The sequence below is a fragment of the Heterodontus francisci genome, chromosome 29 (genome assembly GCF_036365525.1).
Source record: "Heterodontus francisci isolate sHetFra1 chromosome 29, sHetFra1.hap1, whole genome shotgun sequence".
In the NCBI taxonomy this organism is placed as follows: Eukaryota; Metazoa; Chordata; class Chondrichthyes; order Heterodontiformes; family Heterodontidae; genus Heterodontus; species Heterodontus francisci.
In genome coordinates, this window is record NC_090399.1 from 33,120,984 (window position 1) to 33,146,685 (window position 25,702).

Genomic DNA, 25,702 nt, shown 5'->3' on the forward strand with positions numbered 1-25,702 from the left:
CGGCCCCGTCCATCCGAGCACTGCAAAGCTGAGTCCCCGGGGCTGCCGGCTCCTGTACCGAGCCTGGACTCACTCCCTCACCCCGGGTCCCAACTCCCTATCCTAGTCCCTCGGCTGGGCTTGTCCTGATGCAATTCCCCCAGACACACAATACCATCTGACTCGGAGAGGGAGGGAGAAAGAGAGACGGCAGTGACCAGGTGTGGGGAATGGAAGGGAGACAGACTCAATATGTCTCCAGAAAAAAATCAATTCACACAAAAAGATTTCCAGCATCTGCAGAATTTCGATTTTTATAAGAATATTTTTGTTTTCTGAGCAGATGTGAGGAGCTGAGAATCGAACCGGTGGAGGAGTGACTGTGGCTGCTGTTCCCCTTCTGTCCTGCAGGGGGTGATGTTAGTTTCTCCCAGCCCCCACTCCTGCCGCTGGGGGTATTTTCACATCCCCAGCGATTCCTGCTGTCATTCAGTTGATGGAAGTCTGGGGATAAATATTCCATCCATGGACTGGAAACACTGGGACCTGCCTCTGGGCTGCTCTCAGTTGTTTTATTTATTCATTAATTGAATAATTGATGTAACTGGATATTTCACCGCACTCTTGACCTGCTCTCTGAACTTGGACTGAGTCACCACATAAATAAATGTGTTTGTGCAGCAACTTAAAGTCGACAGCATAAATCCAACCTGTCTAAATATATAATCAGAATCATTATCGAAGTGATATGTGATGTTAAAGTAATATAAAACATAAACCAACCACAGAAGTATGAAGCTGCCAGATATGGTGAAGAGTAAAATCACAGACTTCCTTCTGCTCTCCATCTCTGGGTCACTGCGATTCTCTCCCTTGCTCTGACCCCTCAGTCCCTTACGGACTTGACTGGTCATTAAAATGTGTCTGACTGTCAGAGCATTGAGCAACAGGATTAAAGCGAATGGGATCACTGGGGTTAAAACCGTATCAAACCAGTCAAATCCCACCCATCCGGGCTCAGTATAATAGCTTGGCTTTGTAACACAGAACCACGGTACATTGTCGATTATCTCTCCAGATTCATATATGAAGTAGAGGGGAACGTTTTTTGAACAGAGCAGAATACAGGTTGTTGCTAGAACCACAGCCGCAGTTTTCCCGGTGCAATATTTTGTTTTCAGCTTCTGGCAACAAATGGCCACAAATCGATCAAAGGTGAAAGTGACGGTGAACCAGACAGAACAGTCTATGGCTGCACGGAGCAGGACAAGGATAACACTACACACAGGGGTGATATTCAAGAAGGACACCGGGAGATAATAATAACTGATCTGGAACAGGATGACCTCAGTGATAACGACCAGTAGATCTGCCATTGCCATGGCCACCAGGTAGCGAGTGGTGCAGGTGGAGAGGCCGCACTTTCCCTGGGACAGGATCACAATCGCCAGTAAATTAACTGTAAGAGAGAGAAGGGAAAAGAAACGGGAAATTACTGATCAAACATTCTCCGTGTCTGACCCAGACATTAAGGGGCAGGATTGTGGCACCAAAAACAGGGGTTTGGGGGCGGGTCAAAGGTTAAAATTTAAAAATCTCAACTCCAACCCTAAGTGACCTCCGACCCGCCCACTTCTGGGTTTGATGGAATCGGGAAAGGGGATGGACAGACAACCGCTCCCAGGAGGTGGGTAGGAAATTTGAATATTTTAATGAGTCTGGAAGTCTCTGATTCAATCTGTTTTACAGGTTTAACTCTGGCCGGCTGGCCGGCTTTTCCCGTTATACTCCACACCACATTGTTACAATCAGGTGAGAAAGGGTTCTAGGGTTCCCTCTCAACCTTCACCTGGTCTGACCGTAACAGGGTTTAATTTTATTTTTAGCTCCCCTTGGTGAATCCCTATTCACCGTTTTCCAATTATAAGGCAAAGAAACCAGCCCACCCAGGTTTTCTTAGGTTTAAAGAAGAAACATTCAAATTTATTGAACTTAAACTCTAATTCGGTTAGCGCCTATGGATACACGAAGCGCCCACGCGATACACACATGCTGATCGAGGCAGAAAGAAAAGAAGGCATGTAAAGTGGAAAAGTGTGAAGCAATCTCTGAAGAGGGTTTTTGTTACAGATCTTCAAGCTGACTATGTAGAGTCCTTGATTGTAGGGAGATCTTGCTTTTCATTGGGGCCCAGTATTCTTAAACCTTGTTCGCTGTAGGAGACTTTTCTCTCTTGCAGTTCATGTGTCTTCAGTGGATTTGCAGTTCTATGAGAAAGAGATGGGAGCAGACAGGAGAGGCTGTGGTGAGCCAGCCAGGAGAGGTCTTTTCAGTCCAGGAGCAATGTCTTTCTGTTCAAACTGTTTGTACAATTCGGAAAACGCAGACTGCCAAGCAGGTTAGTCATGTGATTAACTGGTCTGACCATGTCTTGGCTCTGTGTATTGTATATTTCAGGGAATGGTCTTTGTCTATAAGCACTGTCTGTAATATACAAACGCCTTTCCAGCCAGGTCCTGGCAATTTTTAAACAAGTTCTATCTTCCCAGCAACAATTTGAAATTTAATGTCTGTGGCAAAATTAATATGCCTCATTCTTGAAAGGGGGAGGGGGGTGGTGGATCTGGCATGAAAACATACAAAGACACCCGAAATAGGCGATTGGAACAGTCCTCCACTCTGGGATCGGACTGCATCCTACCTACCCTGCGATAACACCCCCACCACTCCCCTGGGTCAGATCCCACCACTCCAAGGGGTCGGTCTGCACCCACACCAATAAGACTCCCCCACAGATCGGACCTCACCGACATTTGGATTGGAACCACCACATCTGGGATTGTATCCCCGCCTCCAGGATTGGATTCTCCTCCTTTGATGGAACTCCACTATGGGTTCGGACCCCCTCTCCCGGTATCAGATCATGCTCCTGGGTTCAGAAGCCCTGAAAAATCAAATACGTCCATCGTGTCTTGGATCAGACACTCCTCCAGCCTGCTCCCTCTAACCGGATTGGGAACAATCTCCAGGATAGGAGACCCAGCCGCTGGGTTGAGGATTAGGCACTCGCCCTTCCCCACCACTCCCACTCCTTATCCCCCGACTCGGACCACGCTGCAGGATAGGAGACACCTCCCTGCGTTTGGGGATCGACAGACCAGTAATCGGAGATGTCACCACTCTCTCCCCCTTTGGAGATGGTGATCGGACATCCCCCCAATATCAGACATCTCTCCAAAACATCAGGGTCAGTATTTGGACCGCCCTGGTCCTGAGGCCTGCTCCAGAGTCGGTCCTGCCTGACTGGAAGCCAAGCCTGTCAATCAGACTGACTTCAGGGCGGGGAACCTGTCAAGGATAAAAGAGGCAGTCTGTGGAGTTAAAACTCTGAAACTCCGCTCCGCCACCTATGTCACTCACCCCTGTTAATATCCAGGAATAAACATTGGAGTAAAAACAAAATACTGAAACTGCTGTAAATCTGATAAAAATAGGAGAATGTTGAAAACACTCAGCAGGTCAGGTAGCATCTGTGGAGAGAGAAACAGAGTTAATGTTTCAGGCTGATAGGCTTTCATCAGAACTGGAAGATATTAGAGATTAACAGTATATAAGCAATCATGCAGACGGAGAAAAGTGGGGTATAGATGGAGGAAAGAACAAAAGGGAAGGTCTGTGATCGAGTGGAGGGCAGGAGTGATTCAATGATAAAAGGGATGATGGTGCAAGGTGAATGGGACAATTAAAGAAACAGAGGATGGGTCCAGAGGGGGTGTAAATGGTTACAGCAGAATAACAGAGGGAGAGGGGAGCATGAAAAATCTGTCAAAGAGGAGAAGGCTCCAGTGGCCTGGAAAAGTGATGGAGAATGGTCGGTAGACCCCAGGGGTGTGGACCAGCCTGCCAGCTGTGTACCAATAGGGGATCCTCACCCCAAGCACCAGCCCACACCCCCTCCACTCCCAGTGACTCTGGTGTAGCCATCCTTCATTATCAGCACAGGCCGTCCCAGAAAGTGGGAGTAGTGGTTACAATCTGAAATTTTTAATCTCAGTGTTGAGTCTGACTGGCAATAAATTGGCTAATTGAAAATACAGAACTGTTCCTAACTGTGTTTCAGTGGGAGAGTGTAGGAGGTCGAGGATAGAGAGGTCAGAGTGGGAGTGGGATTTAGAATTAAAATGACAAGTGACCAGAAGCTCAGGGTCACACTTGCAGACTGAATGGATGTGTTCAGTAAAGCAATCACTCAATCTGTGTTTGCTCCTCTCCCAATGTCCAGGAGATTCCATCGTGAGCAGTGAATACTGTTAATAAATTGAAAGAAGTCCAAGTAAATCACTGTTAAACCTGGAAGGAGTGCTTGGGGCCTTGGACAGTGGGAAGGGAGGAGGTAAAAGGGCAGGTGTTACATCTCCTGTGCTTGCACGGGAAGGTGCCTGGGGAAGAGGAGCTGATGTTGGGGGTGATTGAGGAGTGGATCAGGGTGTCACAATGAGTGGGGGGGAGGGAGGGGAGCAGAATATATGTTTGGTGTTGGACTTAGCTGGATGTGGCAGAAATGTTGGAGAATGATGTGTTGAATGTGGAGGCTGATGGGGTAGAAGGTGAGGACAAGGGGAACCTTATCATGGTTCTGGCAGGGAGGGAAGGGGTGCAGACAGATCCAATTGAGAGTGGAGTTACATACATACAGAGGAAGAATGTAATAAAATACCTGAAGTTATTGATAATAACGTGCACAATGGACATTTAAATGAAAAATTCATTTCCGTGGAGCTGTGTGTGAGGTGTTGAATTTTGGTTGGAAGAATAAGGTTCCCTCAGAAACCTTGGAAAATAAGCATTTGAATGGGGTCGAGGAGAAAATGGGTTCAGGGGGACAGATTCACAAATCATTTAAAGTAGCAACAGGGCCATAAAAATACAAACAAATCATTTCTCGAGGAATGGAATTGCAAAAGCAAAGAGCTGATATTAAACTAATATAAAGGCGGCACAGTGGCGCAGTGGTTAGCACCGCAGCCTCACAGCTCCAGCGACCCGGGTTCAATTCTGGGTACTGCCTGTGTGGAGTTTGCAAGTTCTCCCTGTGTCTGCGTGGGTTTCCTCCCGGTGCTCCGGTTTCCTCCCACATGCCAAAGACTTGCAGGTTGATAGGTAAATTGGCCATTAGCAATTGCCCCTAGTATAGGTAGGTGGTAGGGAAATATAGGGACAGGTGAGGATGTGGTAGGAATATGGAATTAGTGTAGGATTAGTATAACTGGGTGGTTGATGGTCGGCACAGACACGGTGGGCCGAAGGGCCTGTTTCAGTGCTGTATCTCTAAAACTAAAACTAAAACTAGAACCTTGGTGATACAACACGAAGCGTACTGTGTACTGTTCTGGTCTCCAGATTTTTCTTCTTCTTTGGCCTCCTTGTCTCAGGAGACAATGGGTAAGCGCCTGGAGGTGGTCAGTGGTTTATGGAACAGCGCCTGGAGTGGCTATAAAGACCAATACCAGAGTGACAGACTCTTCCAGAGGTGCTGCAGATAGAATTGGTTGTCGGGGCTGTTACACAGTTGGCTCTCCCCTTGCGCTTCTGTCTTTTTTCCTGCCAACTGCTCAGTCTCTTCAACTCGCCACACATTAGCCCCGCCTTTATGGCTGCCCGCCAACTCTGGCGATCACTGACAACTGACTCCCACGACTTGTGATCAATGTCACAGGACTTCATGTCGCGTTTGCAGACGTCTTCAAAGCGGAGACATGGACGGCTGGTGGGTCGGATACCAGTGACGAGCTCGCTGTACAATGTGTCCTTGGGGATCCTGCCATCTTCCATGCGACTCACATGGCCAAGCCATCTCAAGCGCCGCTGGCTGAGTAGGGTGTATATGCTGGGGATATTGGCCGCCTCGAGGACTTCTGTGTTGGAGATATGGTCCTGCTATCTGATGCCAAAGATTCTCCAGAGGCAGCGAAGATGGAATGAATTGAGACGTCCCTCTTGGCTGACGTACGTTGTCCAGGCCTCGCTGCCATAGAGCAAGGTACTGAGGACATAGACTTGATACACTAAGACTTTTGTGTTCCGTGTCAGTGCGCCATTTTCCCACACTCTCTTGGCCAGTCTGGACATAGCAGTGGAGCCTTTCCCATGCGCTTGTTGATTTCTGCATTCGAGAGACAGGTTACTGGTGATAGATGAGCCTAGGTAGGTGAACTCTTGAACCACTTCCAGAGTGTGGTCGCCGATATTGATGGATGGAGCATTTCTGATGTCCTGTCCCATGATGTTCGTTTTCTTGAGGCTGATGGTTAGGCCAAATTCGTTGCAGGCAGCCGCAATCCTGTCAATGAGTTTCTGCAGATACTCTTCAGTGTGAGATGTTAATGCAGCATCGTCAGCAAAGAGGAGTTCCCTGATGAGGACTTTCCATACTTTGGTCTTCGCTCTTAAAACGGGCGAGGTTGAACAACCTGCCACCTGATCTTGTGTGGAGGAAAATTCTTTCTTCTGAGGACTTGAACGCATGTGAGAGCAGCAGGGAGAAGAAGATCCCAAACAGCGTGGGTGCAAGAACACAGCCCTGTTTCACGCCACTCAGGATAGGAAAGGGGTCTGATGTGGCACCGCTATGCTGAATTGTGCCTTTCATATTGTCATGGAATGAGGTGATGATACGGAGTAGCTTTGATGGACATCCAATCTTTTCCAGTAGTCTGAAGAGACCACGTCTGCTGACGAGGTCAAAGGCTTTGGTGAGATCAATGAAAGCTACGTAGAGGGGCATCTGTTGTTCATGGCATTTCTCCTGTAGCTGGCGAAGGAAGAACAGCATGTCAATGGTCGATCTCTCTGCTCGAAAGCCACACTGTGCTTCAGGGTAGACACGCTCAGCCAGCTTCTGGAGCCTGTTTAAAGCAACTCGAGCGAAGACTTTCCCCACTATGCTGAGCAGGGAGATTCCACGGTAGTTGTTGCAGTCACCGCGGTCGCCTTGGTCCTTGGCATCACGCATGTCCTGTGGTACTGCTCCCTCGCCCCAGCACAGGCAAAACAGTTTATGGAGTGCTGAAAGTATAGCAGCTGGACACCCTTGATTATTTCATGGGTAATGCCGTTCTTCCCAGGGGCTTTTCCGCTGGCGAGAGAATCAATTGCATACAAAGAAAGAACAAAGAACAAAGAAAATTACAGCACAGGAACAGGCCCTTCGGCCCTCCAAGCCTGCACCTATCCAGATCCTCTATCTAAACATGTCGCCTATTTTCTGAGGGTCTGTATCTCCTTGCCTCCTGCCCATTCATGTATCTGTCTAGATACATCTTAAAAGACGCTATCGTGCCCGCTTCTACCACCTCCGCTGGCAACGCCTTCCAGGCACCCACCACCCTCTGCGTAAAGAACTTTCCATGCATATCCCCCCTAAACTTTTCCCCTCTCACTTTGAACTCGTGACCCCGAGTAATTGAATACCCCACTCTGGGAAAAAGTTTCATGCTATCCACCCTGTCTATACCTCTCATAATTTTGTACACCTCAATCAGGTCCCCCCTCAACCTCCGTCTTTCGAATGAAAATAATCCTAATCTACTCAACCTCTCTTCATAGCTAGCGCCCTCCATACCAGGCAACATCCTGGTGAACCTCCTCTGCACCCTCTCCAAAGCATCTACATCCTTTTGGTAATGTGGCGACCAGAACTGCACGCAGTATTCCAAATGTGGCTGAACCAAAGTCCAAGACAACTGTAACATGACCTGCCAACTCTTGTACTCAATACCCCGTCCGATGAAGGAAAGCATGCCGTATGCCTTCTTGACCACTCTATTGACCTGCGTTGCCACCTTCAGGGAACAATGGACCTGAACACCCAAATCTCTCTGTACATCAATTTTCCCCAGGACTTTTCCATTTACTGTATAGTTCACTCTTGAATTGGATCTTCCAAAATGCATCACCTCGCATTTGCCCTGATTGAACTCCATCTGCCATTTCTCTGCCCAAATCTCCAATCTACCTATATTCTGCTGCATTCTCTGACAGTCCCCTTCACTATCTGCTACTCCACCAATCTTAGTGTCGTCTGCAAACTTGCTCATCAGACCACCTATACTTTCCTCCAAATCATTTATGTATATCACAAACAAAAGTGGTCCCAGCACGGATCCCTGTGGAACACCATTGGTCACACGTCTCCATTTTGAGAAACTCCCTTCCACTGCTACTCTCTGTCTCCTGTTGCCCAGCCAGTTCTTTATCCATCTAGCTAGTACACCCTGGACCCCATGCGACTTCACTTTCTCCATCAGCCTACCATGGGGAACCTTATCAAACGCCTTACTGAAGTCCATGTATATGACATCTGCAGCCCTTCCCTCATCAATCAACTTTGTCACTTCCTCAAAGAATTCTGTTAAGTTGGTAAGACATGACCTTCCCTGCACAAAACCATGTTGCCTATCACTGATAAGCCCATTTTCTTCCAAATGGGAATAGATCCTATCCCTCAGGATCTTCTCCAGCAGCTTCCCTACCACTGACGTCAGACTCACCGGTCTATAATTACCTGGATTTTCCCTGCTACCCTTCTTAAACAAGGGGACAACATTAGCAATTCTCCAGTCCTCCGGGACCTCACCCGTGTTTAAGGATGCTGCAAAGATATCTGTTAAGGCCCCAGCTATTTCCTCTCTCGCTTCCCTCAGTAACCTGGGATAGATCCCATCCTGACCTGGGGACTTATCCACCTTAATGCCTTTTGGAATACCCAACACTTCCTCCCTCCTTATGCCGACTTGACCTAGAGTAATCAAACATCTGTCCCTAACCTCAACATCCGTCATGTCCCTCTCCTCGGTGAATACCGATGCAAAGCACTCATTTAAAATCTCACCCATTTTCTCTGACTTCACGCATAACTTTCCTCCTTTGTCCTTGAGTGGGCCAATCCTTTCTCGAGTTACCCTCTTGCTCCTTATGTATGAATAAAAGGCTTTGGGAATTTCCTTAACCCTGTTTACTAACAATATTTCATGACCCCTTTTAGCGCTCTTAATTCCTCGTTTCAGATTGGTCCGACATTCCCGATATTCTTTCAAAGCTTCGTCTTTCTTCAGCCTCCTAGACCTTATGTATGCTTCCTTTTTCCTCTTAGCTAGTCTCACAATTTCACCTGTCATCCATGCTTCCCTAATCTTGCCATTTCTATCCCTCATTTTCACTGAGGCATCACTGAGTTCCGATTTTGTTGGCTGTACGTCCAGCTCATCCATGACTGGAAGAGACTGGGCTGCATTGAGGGTGGTCTCAGTGACAACATTTTCCTGGAGTACAGTTCTAGGTAGTGCTCAACCCAGTGGTCCATTTGCTTGCGTTGGTCAGTGATTGTGTCCCCTGATTTAGATTTGAGGGGGGCGATCTTCTTGATCCCCAGTTGACTCCATCGCGGAACAGCTCCTCGGCCACAGCTTCAAAGCGCCCGCAGGAGGTGTGCCGCTCGTAGCACATCTGAAGTGTGATGTCGGCGAATTCCTGCTGGTATTGGCGCTCGAAGCTGTCGCCAACCTCCCAGAGGACGCGGTTGAGATTTCTCAATGGCGATGGTGGGAACTGATGAAATGTTTTATTACCTGCACCCCCGTCCCCCCTCCCCCCGCCTCCCCTTCCTAGCTCTCCCCTCCCAGCTCACCCCCCTGCGCCCCCTTCCCTCACCCCCTCCTCCTCACACCCCCTTCCCAACTCCCCCCTCGCACCATCTTCCCCTCGCACCCCCTTCCCCTGCACCGCCTCCGCTATCCCCCTGCAGCCCCCTTCCCAGCTCCCCCCGCACCCCCTTCCCTCCACCACACCCCCCACTCACACCCCCTCCTCCCACCGGTTTCCACCTATCCCTGAGTAGGAGCCCTAACAACCCCACTGCCTTGTGGGCATCTCGGGAGAGACCAAGACTAAGGGAGTAAACCCTAACAGAAAATCCGGAGCGGAACCCCGAAGGCAGTCATGCGTCACCTTTGGCATGTTTCCGGCAGTTCCTGTAGCCATACCGGTGCCAAACGTCATGCTCTGCTCTCTTTTGGACCCCACCTGAAAGGCCGAGAGTGGGGTTTTGACGCTTGGGCAACTCACAACCTCCACACATCCGCCCAGGCATGCACCATGGGGAGGTCACTCCATAGTCGCCTCACAGCGACCAAACCAACATGGAAGGCAGCAGTTACGGGTTATAAGTCCAGCTCAATTGGCGTAGAGATTGGGCGCCACGGGTTGCCTTTGTTGATGGGAGAGGTCATCGCATCTCACTGGACAGCTACCGCCCGCCTCAAACCAGGCAGCCCCCGGTCAGTAAGGTTCCGTCCCGCCACAGTCCACCTGCTTCAATGGGTGCTTGGAGCTCAGGGTCATTGCCCGAAAAGTGGACTGCAACACCGCACCAAACAGCACGACAAAAAAAGGAAAGGTACCAGCCTTTCCTTTTGCAAGCTGGAACGTCAGAACTATGTCTGGCCTGTCGTAAGAGCTTACACAAATCAACGATTCTCGGAAGACCGCCATCATTAACAATGAGGTCAGTAGACTCAATGTGGACATTGCAGCACTTCAGGAGACTCGCCTCCCCGCGAGCGGATCTCTAAGAGAGCAAGACTACACCTTCTTCTGGCAGGGTAGGGATCCTGAAGAACCAAGACAGCATGGAGTGGACTTCGCCATCAGAAACTCTTTGCTCAGCATGATAGAGCCAGGTTCAAATGGCTCGGAATGCATCCGGTCCATCCGACTGCTCACCGCCTCTGATCCAGTACACCTACTCAGCATATATGTTCCAACACTCTGCTCCCCACCTGAAGCAAAAGACCAGTTCTACAAGGAACTCCATAATATCATTAGTAGCATCCCCAACACTGAACACTCGTTCCTGCTGGGGGTTTTTCGTGCCAGGGTTGGGGCCGACCATGACTCATGGCCCTCCTGCCTTGGGCGCTATGGCATTGGAAGGATGAATGAGAATGGACAGAGACTGCTGGAGTTGTGTACCTATCATAACCTCTGATCACCAACTCGTTCTTTCATACTAAACCCTGTCACCAGGTTTCTTGGAGGCATCCAAGATCAAGTCATTGGCACCAGCTGGACCTCACGTCACAAGGCGAGCCGCCTTAAACAGCATCCAAATCACACGCAGCTTTCACAGTGCAGACTGCGACACCGACCACTCCCTGGTGTGAAGCAAGGTTAGACTCAAACCAAAGAAGCTGCATCACTCCAAGCAGAAGAGCCGCCCGCACATCAACAAAAGCAGAATTTCTTATCCACAGCTGTTACATAAGTTTCTAAATTCACTTGAAAAAGCCCTTCAAAACACTCCCACAGGGGATGCAGAGACCAAGTGGGCCCACATCAGAGGTGCCATCTGTGACTCAGCAATGACCACCTTTGGCAAACGTGTGAAGCAGAATGCAGACTGGTTTCAATCTCACTTTGAAGAGCTGGAACCTGTCATAGCCGCAAAGCGCATTGCACTGTTGAACTGCAAGAAAGCCCCCAGCGAGTTAACATCCGTGGCACATATCAGCCAGAAGCGCTGTACAAAGAACAGCCAGGCGCTGCGCAAATGACTACTGGCAACACCTCTGCAGTCATATTCAGCTGGCCTCAGACACTGGAAACATCAAAGGAATGTATGATGGCATTAAGAGAACTTTTGGGCCACCAATCAAGAAGATCGTCTCCAGATTACAAATAGGATATTGATGCACTGGAGAAGGTGCAATTATTTTAACCAGAATGATACCAGAACTGAGAGAAGTGTACTGTTTATTTCATCATTAACAGTTTACTAATGTTATTATTTACTGCCCTTGAACTGATCTCTGTTTTATGAAAACCTGATATGTCTGTTTCTCAGTTATAGGTGTCTCTCCTCACAGGGACACACCTCACTGAGCTAAGGGCAGAGTTTGGTACAGGTTTCATGTGTCGAGACTGTGAATCAGAGATAAGAACTGATCCATCAAACCATAATCAGCTCCAGAAGTGGACGATTCAATGAACACAGCCCAATATTTATCCTGTGTAATAGACAGATAATAAAATTCACCACTCATGACCCACAGATTCTCAGGACCATGTTGGGGGAAGGGGATTAATCATCACTAAAATAACTAAAGTATTTACAGTAAATATACTCAGAGTAAGAAACATCATTATCCAGAGCATTAGAATACTATCACAGTGCTGTCCTGCTGTTTAACTGTCAGTAAGTTAACATTTGTTTCTGTTGGAGCAGTTCAATAGGAGACAGAGCAATATCAATACATTTCACTTTATCCACTTATTACCAAACATCAGCAAAAAACACTTTGCAAACAATTACATTGTTAAAACACTGAGGCAGCTTCATGGAATCAGATACCTGAAATAATTATTTTAAAATAGAACCAGATTGTACAATTTTACTCAATACGATTCCACAGTGACAGATACTCCCAGTAATATATGGTCACTGGGATCATGTGTTCAATTCTGGTGAGTGACACACACTCAGTTTGATTTTACACTGACTGATGCTCCCACTAATATCTTCACTCAGAGAGCTGCCTTCACTGAGGTCTAATTCAGCATTACACAATATTCCACTAAATGCAATAACTTGATAATTCAGAGAGCCGGTCAGTTACAAACAGCAGTTTTTTTTATCAGCTGAGACAATGGAATAAAACTGCAGAGATAATTCAGGATATTTGATGTCAGGAAATGATATCACTGATCGGGTGTCTGTTTAACAGTGACCACTAGATCAACATTTAACATTATCAGTCAGAGTAAAACCAGAGACCAGCTCACACACAGATTTACACAACGTCAATGGCCAATAGTCACTTACCAGGAACACCAATGACAGCAAGAATGGGGTAATATATTTTCATGATACTTTCAATAGGAAGATCCATTTTCTGTGTGAAGTGATGTGTCCCTTCCTGCTGCAGGTAATCTCTCTGCATTAAACTCTGAGCTGACACATTGCCAGAGACTGTAATTTATACCCTGTGGGATCTCCCCGGGGATATTGAGGTTGACGCATTGTTCAAACAGTTTTTAAAAATGTAACAAACAGATTACAACATCGAGTTCGGTCCATGTCATGATCGAATATATTTATTTCTGAGATTGAATTGGAAAATCCAAAGACTGGACAATTCTGATCACATTAATTAACTAATGAAAATTGGAAGCTGTATTCACCCAGCAATGAGGTTATTCTTTCAAACACCATCAGTCCCATCTCTAGATCTCATGTTGTTTCAGTGATGTCCTTCACTCGACTGTGGTTCGGGTGGTGAAGAGCAGATTGTGGCCATAGCCCATCTGGGCCTTGAGCTACAGGCTCTCATTGTAAAGCACAGAGAACTGGGACTGCAGGCAGTGAAACTCTGGGGAGTCCTTCACCATCTCACTGGCAAGAGTCTTCAGCTGTTCCTAGGGAGGGGAGAGTGGGGAGGAGACACTGGACAAGGACAAGGTTAACCAGAGAGAGAGATTCACTGCTCCACACCATGTCTGACCAATCAGAGTAAACACAGGAACAAGAGAAGGCCCATTCAGCCCCTTAAGCCTGTTCCATATCGACAGAAGGAGGCTATTTAGCCTCTCGATACTGTTAGACAGGAACAGGAGATATCCATTCAGCCCTTGAGCCTGTTCCATTTATTGTTGAAAGTTGCGGGAGTTGCAGAAGAAAACTGGGAAATCGATGAGCATTTCAACACAACAGAGACTCTCTCAGTAGGGAGAAGGAACTGTGGAAACTTTTACCGTCACCTTAAAGGGAAAACAGGACCTCAATATAATGTTTCATCCAAAAAGAACGGCACCTTTAATGGTGAAGAACCCCATTAGTACTGCTCCTCTGACAGCGCAGCTTTCCCACAGTTCTGCACCTCTGACAGTGCAGCACTCCTTCAGTACTGCCCCTTCGACAGTGCAGCACTGGCTCGGCACTGCCCCTCTGACATTGCAGCACTCCCTCGGTACTGACCATCCTGCAGTGCAGCACTCCCTCAGTCCTGATCCCCCTGGCAGTGCAGCACTCCCTAATTCATGATTCCCCGACAGTGCAGCACTCCCTAATTCCTGACACCCCCGGCAGTGCAGCACTCCCTCAGTACTGACCCCCCAGTAGTGCAGCACTCCCTCAGTACTGACCCCCTGGCAGTGTAGCGCTCCCTCAGTACTGACCCCCCAGTAGTGCAGCACTCCCTCAGTACTGACCCCCTGGCAGTGTAGCGCTCCCTCAGTACTGACCCCCCAGTAGTGTAGCACGCACTAATTCCTGACCACCCAGCAATGCTGCACTCCCTCAGTACTGACCCCCCGGCAATGCAGCACTCCCTCAGTCCTGACCACCCAGCAGTGCAGCACTCCCTCAGTACTATCCCCCCAGTAGTGCAGCACTCCCTAATTCCTGACTCACCCGGCAGTGCAGTACTCCCTAATTCATGACCCCCTGGCAGTGCAGCACTCCCTCAGTACTGACCCCCCAGTAGTGCAGCACTCCCTCAGTACTGACCCCCCGGCAGTGCAGCACTCCCTCAGTACTGACCCCCCCACCCCCGGCAGTGCAGCACTCTCTCAGTCCTGACCCCCCGGCAGTGCAGCACTCCCTCAGTCCTGACCCCCCGGCAGTGCAGCACTCCCTCAATCCTGACCCCCTGGCAATGCAGCACTCCCTCAGTGCTGACCCCGCGACAGTGCAGCACTCCCTCAGTACTGACCCCCCCACCCCCGGCAGTGCAGCACTCTCTCAGTCCTGACCACCCGGCAGTGCAGCACTCCCTCAGTCCTGACCCCCCGGCAGTGCAGCACTCCCTCAATCCTGACCCCCTTACAATGCAGCACTCCCTCAGTGCTGACCCCGCGACAGTGCAGCACTCTCTCAGTCCTGACCCCCCCAGCAGTGCAGCACTCTCTCAGTCCTGACCCCACTGGCAGTGCAGCACTCTCTCAGTCCTGACCCCACCCCCCCCCCCAGCAGTGCAGCACTCTCTCAGTCCTGGCCACCCCCCCCCAGCAGTGCAGCACTCCCTCAGTCCTGACCCCCCTGGCAGTGCAGCACTCTCTCAGTCCTGAACCCCACCCCCCACCCCCCACCCCACGGCAGTGCAGCAATCCCTCAGTCCTGACCCCCCCCCCACCCCCCGGTAATGAACATCTCCAACAAGAGAAATTCTAACCATCACCCCTTGACATTCAATGGCATTACCATCGCTGAATCCCCCACTATCAACAACCCAGGGGTTACCATTGAACAGAAACTGAACAGGAGAAGCCATATAAATACCATGGCTACAAGAGCAGGGCAGAGGCTAGGAATTCTGCGGCAAGTAACTCACCTCCTGACTCCCCAAAGCCTGTCCACCATCTACAAGGCACAAGTCAGGAGTGTGATGGAATACTCTCCACTTGCCTGGATGGGTGCAGCTCCAACAACACTCAAGAAGCTCGACACCATCCAGGGCAAAGCAGCCTGCTTGATTGGCACCCCATCTACAAACATTCACTCCCTCCACCACCGGCGCACAGTGGCAGCAGTGTGTACCATCTACAAGATGCACTGCAGCAATGCACCAAGGCTCCTCAGACAGCACCTTCCAAACTCCCGACCTCTACCAACTAGAAGGACAAGGGCAGCAAATGCATGGGAACACCACAACCTGTAAGTTCCCCTCCAAGCCACCCACCATCCTGACTTGGAACTATATCGCTGTTCCTGCACTGTCACTGGGTCAAAATCCTGGAACTCTCTTCCTAACAGCACTGTGGGTGTACCTACCCCACATGGACTGCAGTGGTTCAAGAAGGCAGCTCACCACCACCTTCTCAAGGGCAATTAGCGATGGGCAATAAATGTTGGCCGAGCCAGCGACGTCCACATCCCATGAATGAAATAAAAACAAATAGCACCAGAAACAGGGGGGTTGGGGGTGGGTCAGAGGTTAAAATTTAAAAATCCCAAACCCGAACCCAAAATACCTCCGACCTGCCCACTTCCGAGCTGACCTGAGTTGAGAAAGTGGACGGACAGACAACCGCTCCCAGGAGGCGGGTTGGTAATTTAAATATTTGAATGTGGCTGGAAGTCTCTGATTTAATCTGCTTTACAGGTTTAACTCTGTACGGCCGGGTTTCCCCATTATACCCCACACTACACACAAAGAAACCTGGGATCGGCGAATGGAACAGAACCCCGTCCGGAATTGGTCCACTCCCTCGAGATCAACCCCCATCCTGGGACCACACCCCAGCGACCCCACGACAGGACCCCCACCACCGTCCGGGATCGGACTGTACCCGCATTGATCGGATTGCCCACCCAGAATAAGGCACCCCAGAATCAGACCTCTCCAAGGATCGGAGTCCCACCAGGGGATTGGACAACCCTCCAGGCTTGCCCCCCACCCCCCCACCCCACTCTGCACCAGGATCGGACCCCCTCCAAGCTGTGATTGGACCCTACTACTCCCCCCAGATCAGACTGCACCACTCCCCAGCATTGGAAACTCCTCCCTGGATCAGACTCCCCTACGAGCTTGGACCCCCTCTTCCAGGATTAGACCACCCTCCCGGGGTCGAAAGCCCCAAAAGTTCAGGTCCCCCCATTGTGTCATGGATCAGAAACTGCCCTCTGCCAATCCCCGTAACCAGATTGGGTACTATCAGCAGGATTGGGGACCCCTCCCCGGGGTTGAAGATCAGACACTCACCCTCCCCCACCCATACCCTCCCACTCCTCCTCCCCAGACTCAGACCACGCTGCAGGATTGGAGACCCCTCTCTGGGGTTTAAGGATCGACAGACCGGTGATCAGAGATATCACCACCCTCTCCCCCTCTGACGTCCCGATATCAGACATCTCTCCAAAACACCGGGGTCAGCATTTGGACCACCCTGGTCCTGAGGCCTGCCCCAGAGTCCATCCTGCCCGACTGGAAGCCAAGCCTGTCAATCAGGCTGACTTCAGGGCGGGGAACCTGTCAAGGATAAAAGAGGCAGTCTGTGGAGTTAAAACTCTGAAACTACACTCCCCACCTATGTTACTCACCCCTGTTAATATCCAGGAATAAACATTGGAGTAAAAACAAAATACTGAAACTGCTGTAAATCTGATAAAAATAGGAGAACATTGAAAACACTCAGCAGGTCAGGCAGCATCTGTGGAGAGAGAAACAGAGTTAATGTTTCAGGCTAATAGGCTTTCATCAGAACTAGAAGATATTCGAGATTAACAGTATATAAGCAATCATGCAGACGGAGAAAAGTGGGGTATAGATGGAGGAAAGAACAAAAGGGAAGGTCTGTGATCGAGTGGAGGGCAGGAGTGATTCAATGATAAAAGGGATGATGGTGCAAGGTGAATGGGACAATTAAAGAAACAGAGGATGGGTCCAGAGGAGGTGTAAATGATTACAGCAGAATAACAGAGGGAGAGGGGAGCATGGAAAATCTGGCAAAGAGGAGAAGGCTCCAGTGGCCCGGAAAAGTGATGGAGAATGGTGGGTCGACCCCAGGGGTGTGGACCAGCCTGCCAGCTGTGTACCAATAGGGGATCCTCACCACAAGCACCAGCCCACACCCCCTCCACTCCCAGTGACTCTGGTGTAGCCATCCTCCATTACCAGCACAGGCCGTCCCAGAAAGAGGGAGCAATGGTTATAATCTGAAGTTTTTAATCTCAATGTTGCACGTGAGAGGCAGTAAAATGACTCACTGAAAAATCCAGTTCCTTGTTTAACTTCAGTGGAAGAGTGTAGGAGGTCAGAGATAGAGAGGTCAGAGTGGGAGTGCGATGCAGAATTAAAATGACAAGTGACCAGAAGCTCAGGGTCACACTTGCAGACTGAATGGAGGAGTTCAGCAAAGTAATCATTCAATCTGTATTTGCTCCTCTCCCAATGTCCAGGAGATTCCATCGTGAGGAGCGAATACTGTTAATAAATTGAAAGAAGTCCAAGTAAATCACTGTTTCACCTGGAAGGAGTGTTTGGGGCCTTGGACAGTAGGAAGGGAGGAGGTAAAAGGGCAGGTGTTAGATCTCCTGTGCTTGCACGGGAAGGTGCCTGGGGAAGAGGAGCTGATGTTGGGGGTGATTGAGGAGTGGATCAGGGTGTCACAATGAGTGGGGGGAAGGGAGGGAGCAGAATCTATGTTTGGTGTTGGACTTAGCTAGATGTGGCAGAAATGTTGGAGGATGATGTGTTGAATGTGAAGGCTGGTGGAGTGGAAGGTGAGGACAAGGGGAACCTTATCGTGGTTCTGGCAGGGAAGGAAGTGGTGAAGACAGATCCTATTGAGAGTCAAGTTAATACCTGAAGATATTATTAATAATAAATAGACTTGCACAATGGACATTTAAATGACAAATGAATTTCAAAATAGCTGAGTGTGAGCTGCTGAATATTGTTTGGAAGATGAAGGTTTCCAAATATACCTTTAATACAATAAAATCTAAATAAGTGTCTGAATGTAAAATAAATTTCAGTCGAGCTAAGTGTGAGGTGCTGAATTTTGATTGGAAGAATAAGGTTCCCTAATATACCTTGGAAAATAAGCATCTGAATGGGATCGAGGGGAAAAGGGGTTCAGGGGGACAGATTCACAAATCATGAAAAGTAGCAACACAGGTTAACAGGGCCATAAAAATACAAACAAAGCACTGGAGTTCATTTCTAGAGAAATGGATTTGAAAAAGCAAAGAGCTGATATTAAACTAACATAGAAGCTTGGTTATACAACACTTAGCGTACTATGTACAGTTCTGGTCTCCATATTGCAAAAAGAATATTAATGCACTGGTGAAGGTGCAATTATTTTAACCAAATGATACCAGAACTGAGAGAAGTGTACTATTTATCTCATCATTAACAGTTTACTCATATTATTTACTGCCCTCAGTCTGATCTCTCTATTCTGAAAACCCGTTATGTCTGTTCCTCAGTTATAGGTGTCTCTCCTCACAGGCACACATCTCATTGAGCTAAGGACAGAGATTGGTATAGATTACATGTGTTAAGACTCTGAATCATAGATAAGAACTGATCCGTTAAACCATAATCAGTTACAGAAGTGGACGATTTAATAAACACAGCCCAATATTCATCCTGTGTGATAGACAGATAATAAAATTCACCATTCATGACCCACAGAATCTTCAGACCATGTTGGGGGAAGGGGATTAAGCTTCACTAAAATAACTAAACTGTTTACAGTAACTATACTCAGAGTAAGAAACATTATTATACAGAGGATTAGAATGCTGTAACAGTGCTGTCCTGCTGTTTAACGGTCAGTGAGTTGTTAACATCTGTTTCTGTTGGAGTAGTTCAATAGGAGACAGAGCAATATCAATACATTTCACTTTATACACTTATTACCAAACATCAGCAATTATATTGTTAAAATACAGAGGCAGCTTCATGTAATGGAGAGATATGATACCTGAAAAAATGATTTCATAATAGAACCAGGTTGTACAATTGTACTCAGTACAATTCCACAGTGACAGATACTCCCAGTAATATATGGTCACTGGGATCAGGTGTTCCACTCCGGTTAGTGACCCACACTCAGTACAATTCCACAGTGACAGATACTCCCAGTAATACATGGTCACTGGGATCAGGTATTCCACTCCGGTTAGTGACCCACACTCAGTACAATTCTACAGTGACAGATACTCCCAGTAATACATGGTCACTGGGATCAGGTGTTCCACTCCAGTTAGTGACCCACACTCAGTACAATTCCACAGTGACAGATACTCCCAGTAATACATGGTCACTGGGATCAGGTGTTCCACTCCAGTTAGTGACCCACACTCAGTACAATTCTACAGTGACAGATACTCCCAGTAATACATGGTCACTGGGATCAGGTGTTCCACTCCGGTTAGTGACCCACACTCAGTACAATTCTACAGTGACAGATACTCCCAGTAATACATGGTCACTGGGATCAGGTGTTCCACTCCAGTTAGTGACCCACACTCAGTACAATTCTACAGTGACAGATACTCCCAGTAATACATGGTCACTGGGATCAGGTGTTCCACTCCAGTTAGTGACCCACACTCAGTACAATTCTACAGTGACAGATACTCCCAGTAATACATGGTCACTGGGATCAGGTGTTCCACTCCAGTTAGTGACCCACACTCAGTACAATTTTGCAGTGACTGGTGTTGCGACCAAGTGAGAAAGGTGTCTCGGGGGTCCCTCTCTGCCTTCACCTGCTGTTACTGTAACTGGGTTGATTTTAAACAGATCATGTTTTGAGCTCCCCGTTGGTGAATCCTGGTTCACTGCTTTTCAATTCTAAGGTCAAGAAATGAGCACAAACAGGCTTTCCTGTGTTTAAAGAAGTGAAATTTATTAAAACCTAAACTTAAACTCCAATTCAGTTAATGCCTTCGGATACACGACGCACCCACGCTAGCATGTATATGCGATACACATACGCAGATAGGGACAGAAAAGAGCAGAAGAAAAATAAATCTGAAGAGTTTCTTGTTACTGTGCTTCGAGCTCACCGCAGAGTCCTTTTGGAGGTAGTTCTTGTTTGTAGGTAATTCTTGCTTTTCATATGGGCCCAGTATTCTTCTTAAACCTTGTTAACTGTGGGAGACTTTTCACTCTTGGGGTTCATGTGTCTTCAATGGATTCCAAGGCTAGTGAGAAAGAGATGGAGTGGACAGGAGAGAGATGTTCTCAATCTAGGAGCCAGGAGCTTTCTGTCAGTTCAAAACTCTGTGGCAAGTTCTATTTCAAAAAACTCAAGTGGCCCAGCAGGTTAGTCATGTGACTAGTTGGTGTGACCACGTCCGTTTGTGCATTTGGCCTTCTTAACAATCAAACTAGAATGCTAGCTCCTCCATCTTCAACGTCTGGTAATCAAAAGTCCATTGTGGATTGAATGTGTGAGAGAATGGTCTGTTGTCCCTTTTAAGCACTGTCTGTAAACATGCAAATGTCTTTCAAGTCAAGGATTTTGTCTTTTTTTTAAAGTAAGTTCTTTCTTTACTCCAGTAACAGTTTGAAATCAATGCTCATGTGTGGCAAAATTAATATGCCTCATTCTTGGCAGGTGGGGCTCTGCATGATACAGATACTCTCAGTAATACATGGTCACTGGTATCAGGTGTTCCACTGCAGTTCGTGACCCACACTCAGTACAATTCCACAGTGACAGATACTCCCAATAATACATGGTCACTGGGATCATGTGTTCCACTCCGGTTAGTGACACACACTCAATGGTAGAGTGACTGATGCTCCCACGAATACCTTCACTTAGAGAGTTGCCTTCACTGAGGTCTAATTCAGCATTAGACAATATTCCACTCAATGCAATAACTTGATAATTCAGAGAGCCGGTCAGTTACAAACAGAGGTTTATTACCAGCTGAGAGAATGGAATAAAACTGCAGAGTTAATTCAGGATATTTGACATAAGGAAATGATATCACTGATCGGGTGTCTGTATAACGGTGACCACTAGATCAGCATTTAACATGATCAGTCACAGAGTAAAACCAGAGATCAGCTCACACACAGATTTACACAATTTCAATGGTTATAGTCACTTACCAGGAACACCAATGACAGCAAGAATTGAGTAACATATTTTCAAGATGCTGTCAACAGGTAGATGCATTTTCTGTGTGTAGTGATGTGTCCCTTCGTGCTGCAGACAATCTCTCTGTATTAAACTCTGAGCTGACACATTGCCAGAGACTGTAATTTATACCCTGTGGGATCTCCCCGGAAATATTGAGGTTGCCACATTGTTCAAACTGTTTTGTAAATTGAACAAACAGATTACGACATCGAGTTCAGTCCGTGTTGTGATAGAATATATTTATTTCTGAGTTTGAATTGGAAAACTTCAAAGACTGGACAATTCTGATCACATTAATTAACTAATGAAAATTTGAAGCTGTATTCTCCCAGCAATGAGGTTGTTCTTTCAAACACCATCAGTCCCATCTCTAGATCTCATGTTGTTTCATTGATGTCCTCAACTCGACTGTGGTTCGGGTGGTGAAGAACAGATTGCAACCATCGTCCATCTGGGCCTTGAGCTACAGGCTCTCATTGTAAAGCACAGAGAACTGGGACTGCAGGCAGTGAAACTCTGGGGAGTCCTTCGCCATCTCACTGGCAAGAGTCTTCAGCTGTTCCTGGGGAGGGGAGAGTGGGGAGGAGACACAGGAGAAGGACAGGGTTAACCAGAGAGAGAGATTCACTACCCACCAGAGAGAGAGATTCACTGCCCCACACCATGTCTAACCAATTGGCACAGGAGGAGGCCATTCAACCCCTCGAGTTCCATCAGTCTTTTGATGGAACTTGTAGGGAGAGAAGGAATTGGTAAACAGATCATTATTTTAAAGTGACAGAGGATCTCTTGGCTGGGAGATGCTAAATTTGATCCTCTGACAGTGCAGCACTCCCTCAGTACTGATCCTCTGTCAGTGCAGCACTCCCTCAGTACTGACCCTCTGTCCGTGCAACACTCCCTCAGTACTAATCCTCTGACAGTGCAGCACTCCCTCAGTACTGACCGTCTGTCAGTGCAGCACTCCCTCAGTACTGACCCTCTGTTCGTGCAGCACTCCCTCAGTACTGACCCTCTGTCAGTGTAGCACTCAAAAAGCAGCACCAGCAACAGTGCAGCTCTCCCTCAATACTGACCCTCCGACAGTGCAACACTCTCAGTACTGACCCTCTGTCAGTGTAGCACACAAAAAGCAGCACCAGCAACAGTGCAGCTCTCCCTCAATACTGACCCTCCGACAGTGCAACACTCTCAGTGCTGCCCCTCTGACAGTGCAGCACTCCCTCAGTACTGACCCTCCGACAGTGCAACACTCCTTCAGTACTGCCCCTCTGACAGCGCAGCACTCCCTCAGTACTGCCCCTCTGACAGTGCAGCACACCCTCAGTACTGACCCTCCGACAGTGCAGCACTCTCAGTACTGCCTCTCTGACAGTGCAGCACTCCCTCAGTACTGCCCCTCCGACAGTGCAACACTCCCTCAGTACTGCCCCTCTGACAGCGCAGCACTCCCTCAGTACTGATCCTCTGACAGTGCAACATTCCCTCAGTACTGCCCCTCTGTCAGTGCAGCAATCCCTCAGCACTGACCCTCTGACAGTGCAACACTCCTTCAGTACTGACCCTCTGACAGTACAACTTTCCCTCATAACTCACCCTCTGACAGTGCAACACTCCTTCAGTACTCACCCTCTGACAGTGCAGCACACCCTCAGTACTGACCCTCTGTCAGTGCAGCACTCCTTCTGTACTGCCCCCCTTTCAGTGCAGCACTCCCTCAGTACTGATCCTCTGACAGTGCAGCACTCCCTCAGTGCTGCCCCTCTGTCAGTGCAGCACTCCCTCAGTACTGACCCACTGTCAGTGTCGCACTCCCTCAGTACCGATCCTCTGACAGTGCAGCACTCCCTCAGTACTGACCCTCTGTCAGTGTAGCACTCCCTCAGTAATGACCCTCTGTCTGTGCAGCACTCCCTCAGTACTGATCCTCTGACAGTGCAGCACTCCCTCAGTACTGATCCTCTGTCAGTGCAGCACTCCCTCAGTACTGACCCTCTGTCCGTGCAACACTCCCTCAGTACTAATCCTCTGACAGTGCAGCACTCCCTCAGTACTGACCGTCTGTCAGTGCAGCACTCCCTCAGTACTGACCCTCTGTTCGTGCAGCACTCCCTCAGTACTGACCCTCTGTCAGTGTAGCACTCCCTCAGTAATGATCCTCTGTCAGTGCAGCACTCCCTCAGTACTGATCCTCTGTCAGTGCAGCACTCCCTCAGTACTGACCCTCTGTTCGTGCAGCACTCCCTCAGTACTGATCCTCTGACAGTGCAGCACTCCCTCAGCAATGATCCTCTGTCAGTGCAGCACTCCCTCAGTACTGATCCTCTGACAGTGCAGCACTCCCTCAGTAATGATCCTCTGTCAGTGTAGCACTCCCTCAGTACTGACCCTCTGTCAGTGTAGCACTCCCTCAGTAATGATCCTCTGTCAGTGCAGCACTCCCTCAGTACTGATCCTCTGACAGTGCAGCACTCCCTCAGTACTGACCCTCTGTCAGTGTAGCACTCCCTCAGTAATGACCCTCTGACAGTGCAGCACTCCCTCAATACTGATACTGCCAGTAAATCTGAAACTGTGGACATTTGTGCTCAGGACTTTGGCGTTGGCAGGACAGGTTTAGAAGCCTGATAAAAACGTAGACTGGATCCAGGGCTTTTAAATAGAGGCACAATGTAAAAAACATGGATTTATGTTCAGTTGTGCTAAAACATTGGTTAGACCCCTGCTGGAGTATTGTGTCCAATTCTGGTCTCCACACTTTAGGAAGGATGTCAGGGCCTTGGAGAGGGTGCAGAGGAGATTTACTAGAATGGGCCCAGGGATGAGGGAGTTCAGTTAATGTGGAGAGACTGGAGAAGCTGGGATTGTTCTCCTCAGAGCAGAGAAGATTCAGAAGAGATTTTATTGAGGTTTTCAAAATCCTGAAGGGTTTTGATGGAGTAAATAAGGAGAAACTGTTTCCAGTGACAAGAGGGTCAGTAACCAGAGAGACACAGATTGAAGATAATTGGTAAAAGAACTAGAGTGGGAGATGAGGAGAAATGTTTTTACACAGCGAGTTGTTGTGATCTGGAATGTTCTGCCTGAAAGGGCAGTGGAAGCAAATTCAATAATAACTTACAAAAGGGGAATTGGATAAATCTGTGAAGGGGATGAATTTACAGGGCAATGGGAGAAAGAGCAGTGGGAGTGTGAGACTAGCTGGATAGCTCTTTCAAAGAGCCAGCACAGGTTCACAGGGCTGAATGGCCTCCTGTGCTGTATGATTGTGTGTTTGGGTGTATTATTCAGAGTGAGAGAGAACTCTGGGTTCAGAGTGACAAACCTAGGGCAGTGACTGGGGGAGGACTCACTTCCCAGTGACACACTAGAAGGATCAGGTGAGATTGGCAGAGATGGGGATTAAAGTGGGGGTTTTCCAACGGGAACACCTTCGGAATCACCGAACCCACACGTCCACTGGACAAACCGTGGAAACCCCTCACTCCGTGCACAGTCTCACAATCCCGCAGCACCCGCCATGAGGAATAAGTTCCTTGTGTTGATGGTCACAGTCTCACCGTACAGATTATTTTCCACAGTAAACCTTTTAACCTTTCAATATCACCTGGGGCAGAACAGAGAGAGAGAGAGAGAGTCACAATAAACCAGTTTTTTTTCACTATTTATCTTTTTTCTCACTTCTTTATATCTAATCCATTATTTTTCTTTTTTAGGTGGCCATTATACCCCATGTCCCTTAAATTTTTGTCAAGAAGTGCCTTCATTCCTCGGGCCCCCTTTTCCGCATTTGAAATGAATAATTATGAAAATCAAGTAAATAAAACATAACTAAAATGAAAATGCTATTGTCTGCATCCATTATGCAGTCCAGTCCCTGCGTTGCCCACCAATCGTGGAAGTTCTCAAGCGAACCGGCGGACACCGCATGCTCCCACTCCAGGGACATCCAGATGGGAACTTAACCATCGGAGGATGGGCAGGCAAGCAGAGTGGATGGACCACCTGACAGCCCGCAGCCTGGACCTACGAATTGACACCTTGGCCAGTTTCAGGAGTA

At 48.2% G+C, this 25,702-nt stretch overlaps 1 protein-coding gene across 1 annotated transcript; it reads right to left on the minus strand.

The window, feature by feature from the left end:
• Positions 1 to 566: 566 nt before the first annotated feature.
• On the minus strand, positions 567 to 1,424 carry LOC137346059 (probable G-protein coupled receptor 139; the record flags this gene model as incomplete). Its single annotated transcript, XM_068009341.1, has 1 exon — positions 567 to 1,424. A coding segment is annotated over one exon (858 nt), but the record flags the coding sequence as incomplete, so codon positions are not given.
• Between the last annotated feature and the right edge of the window lie 24,278 nt (positions 1,425 to 25,702).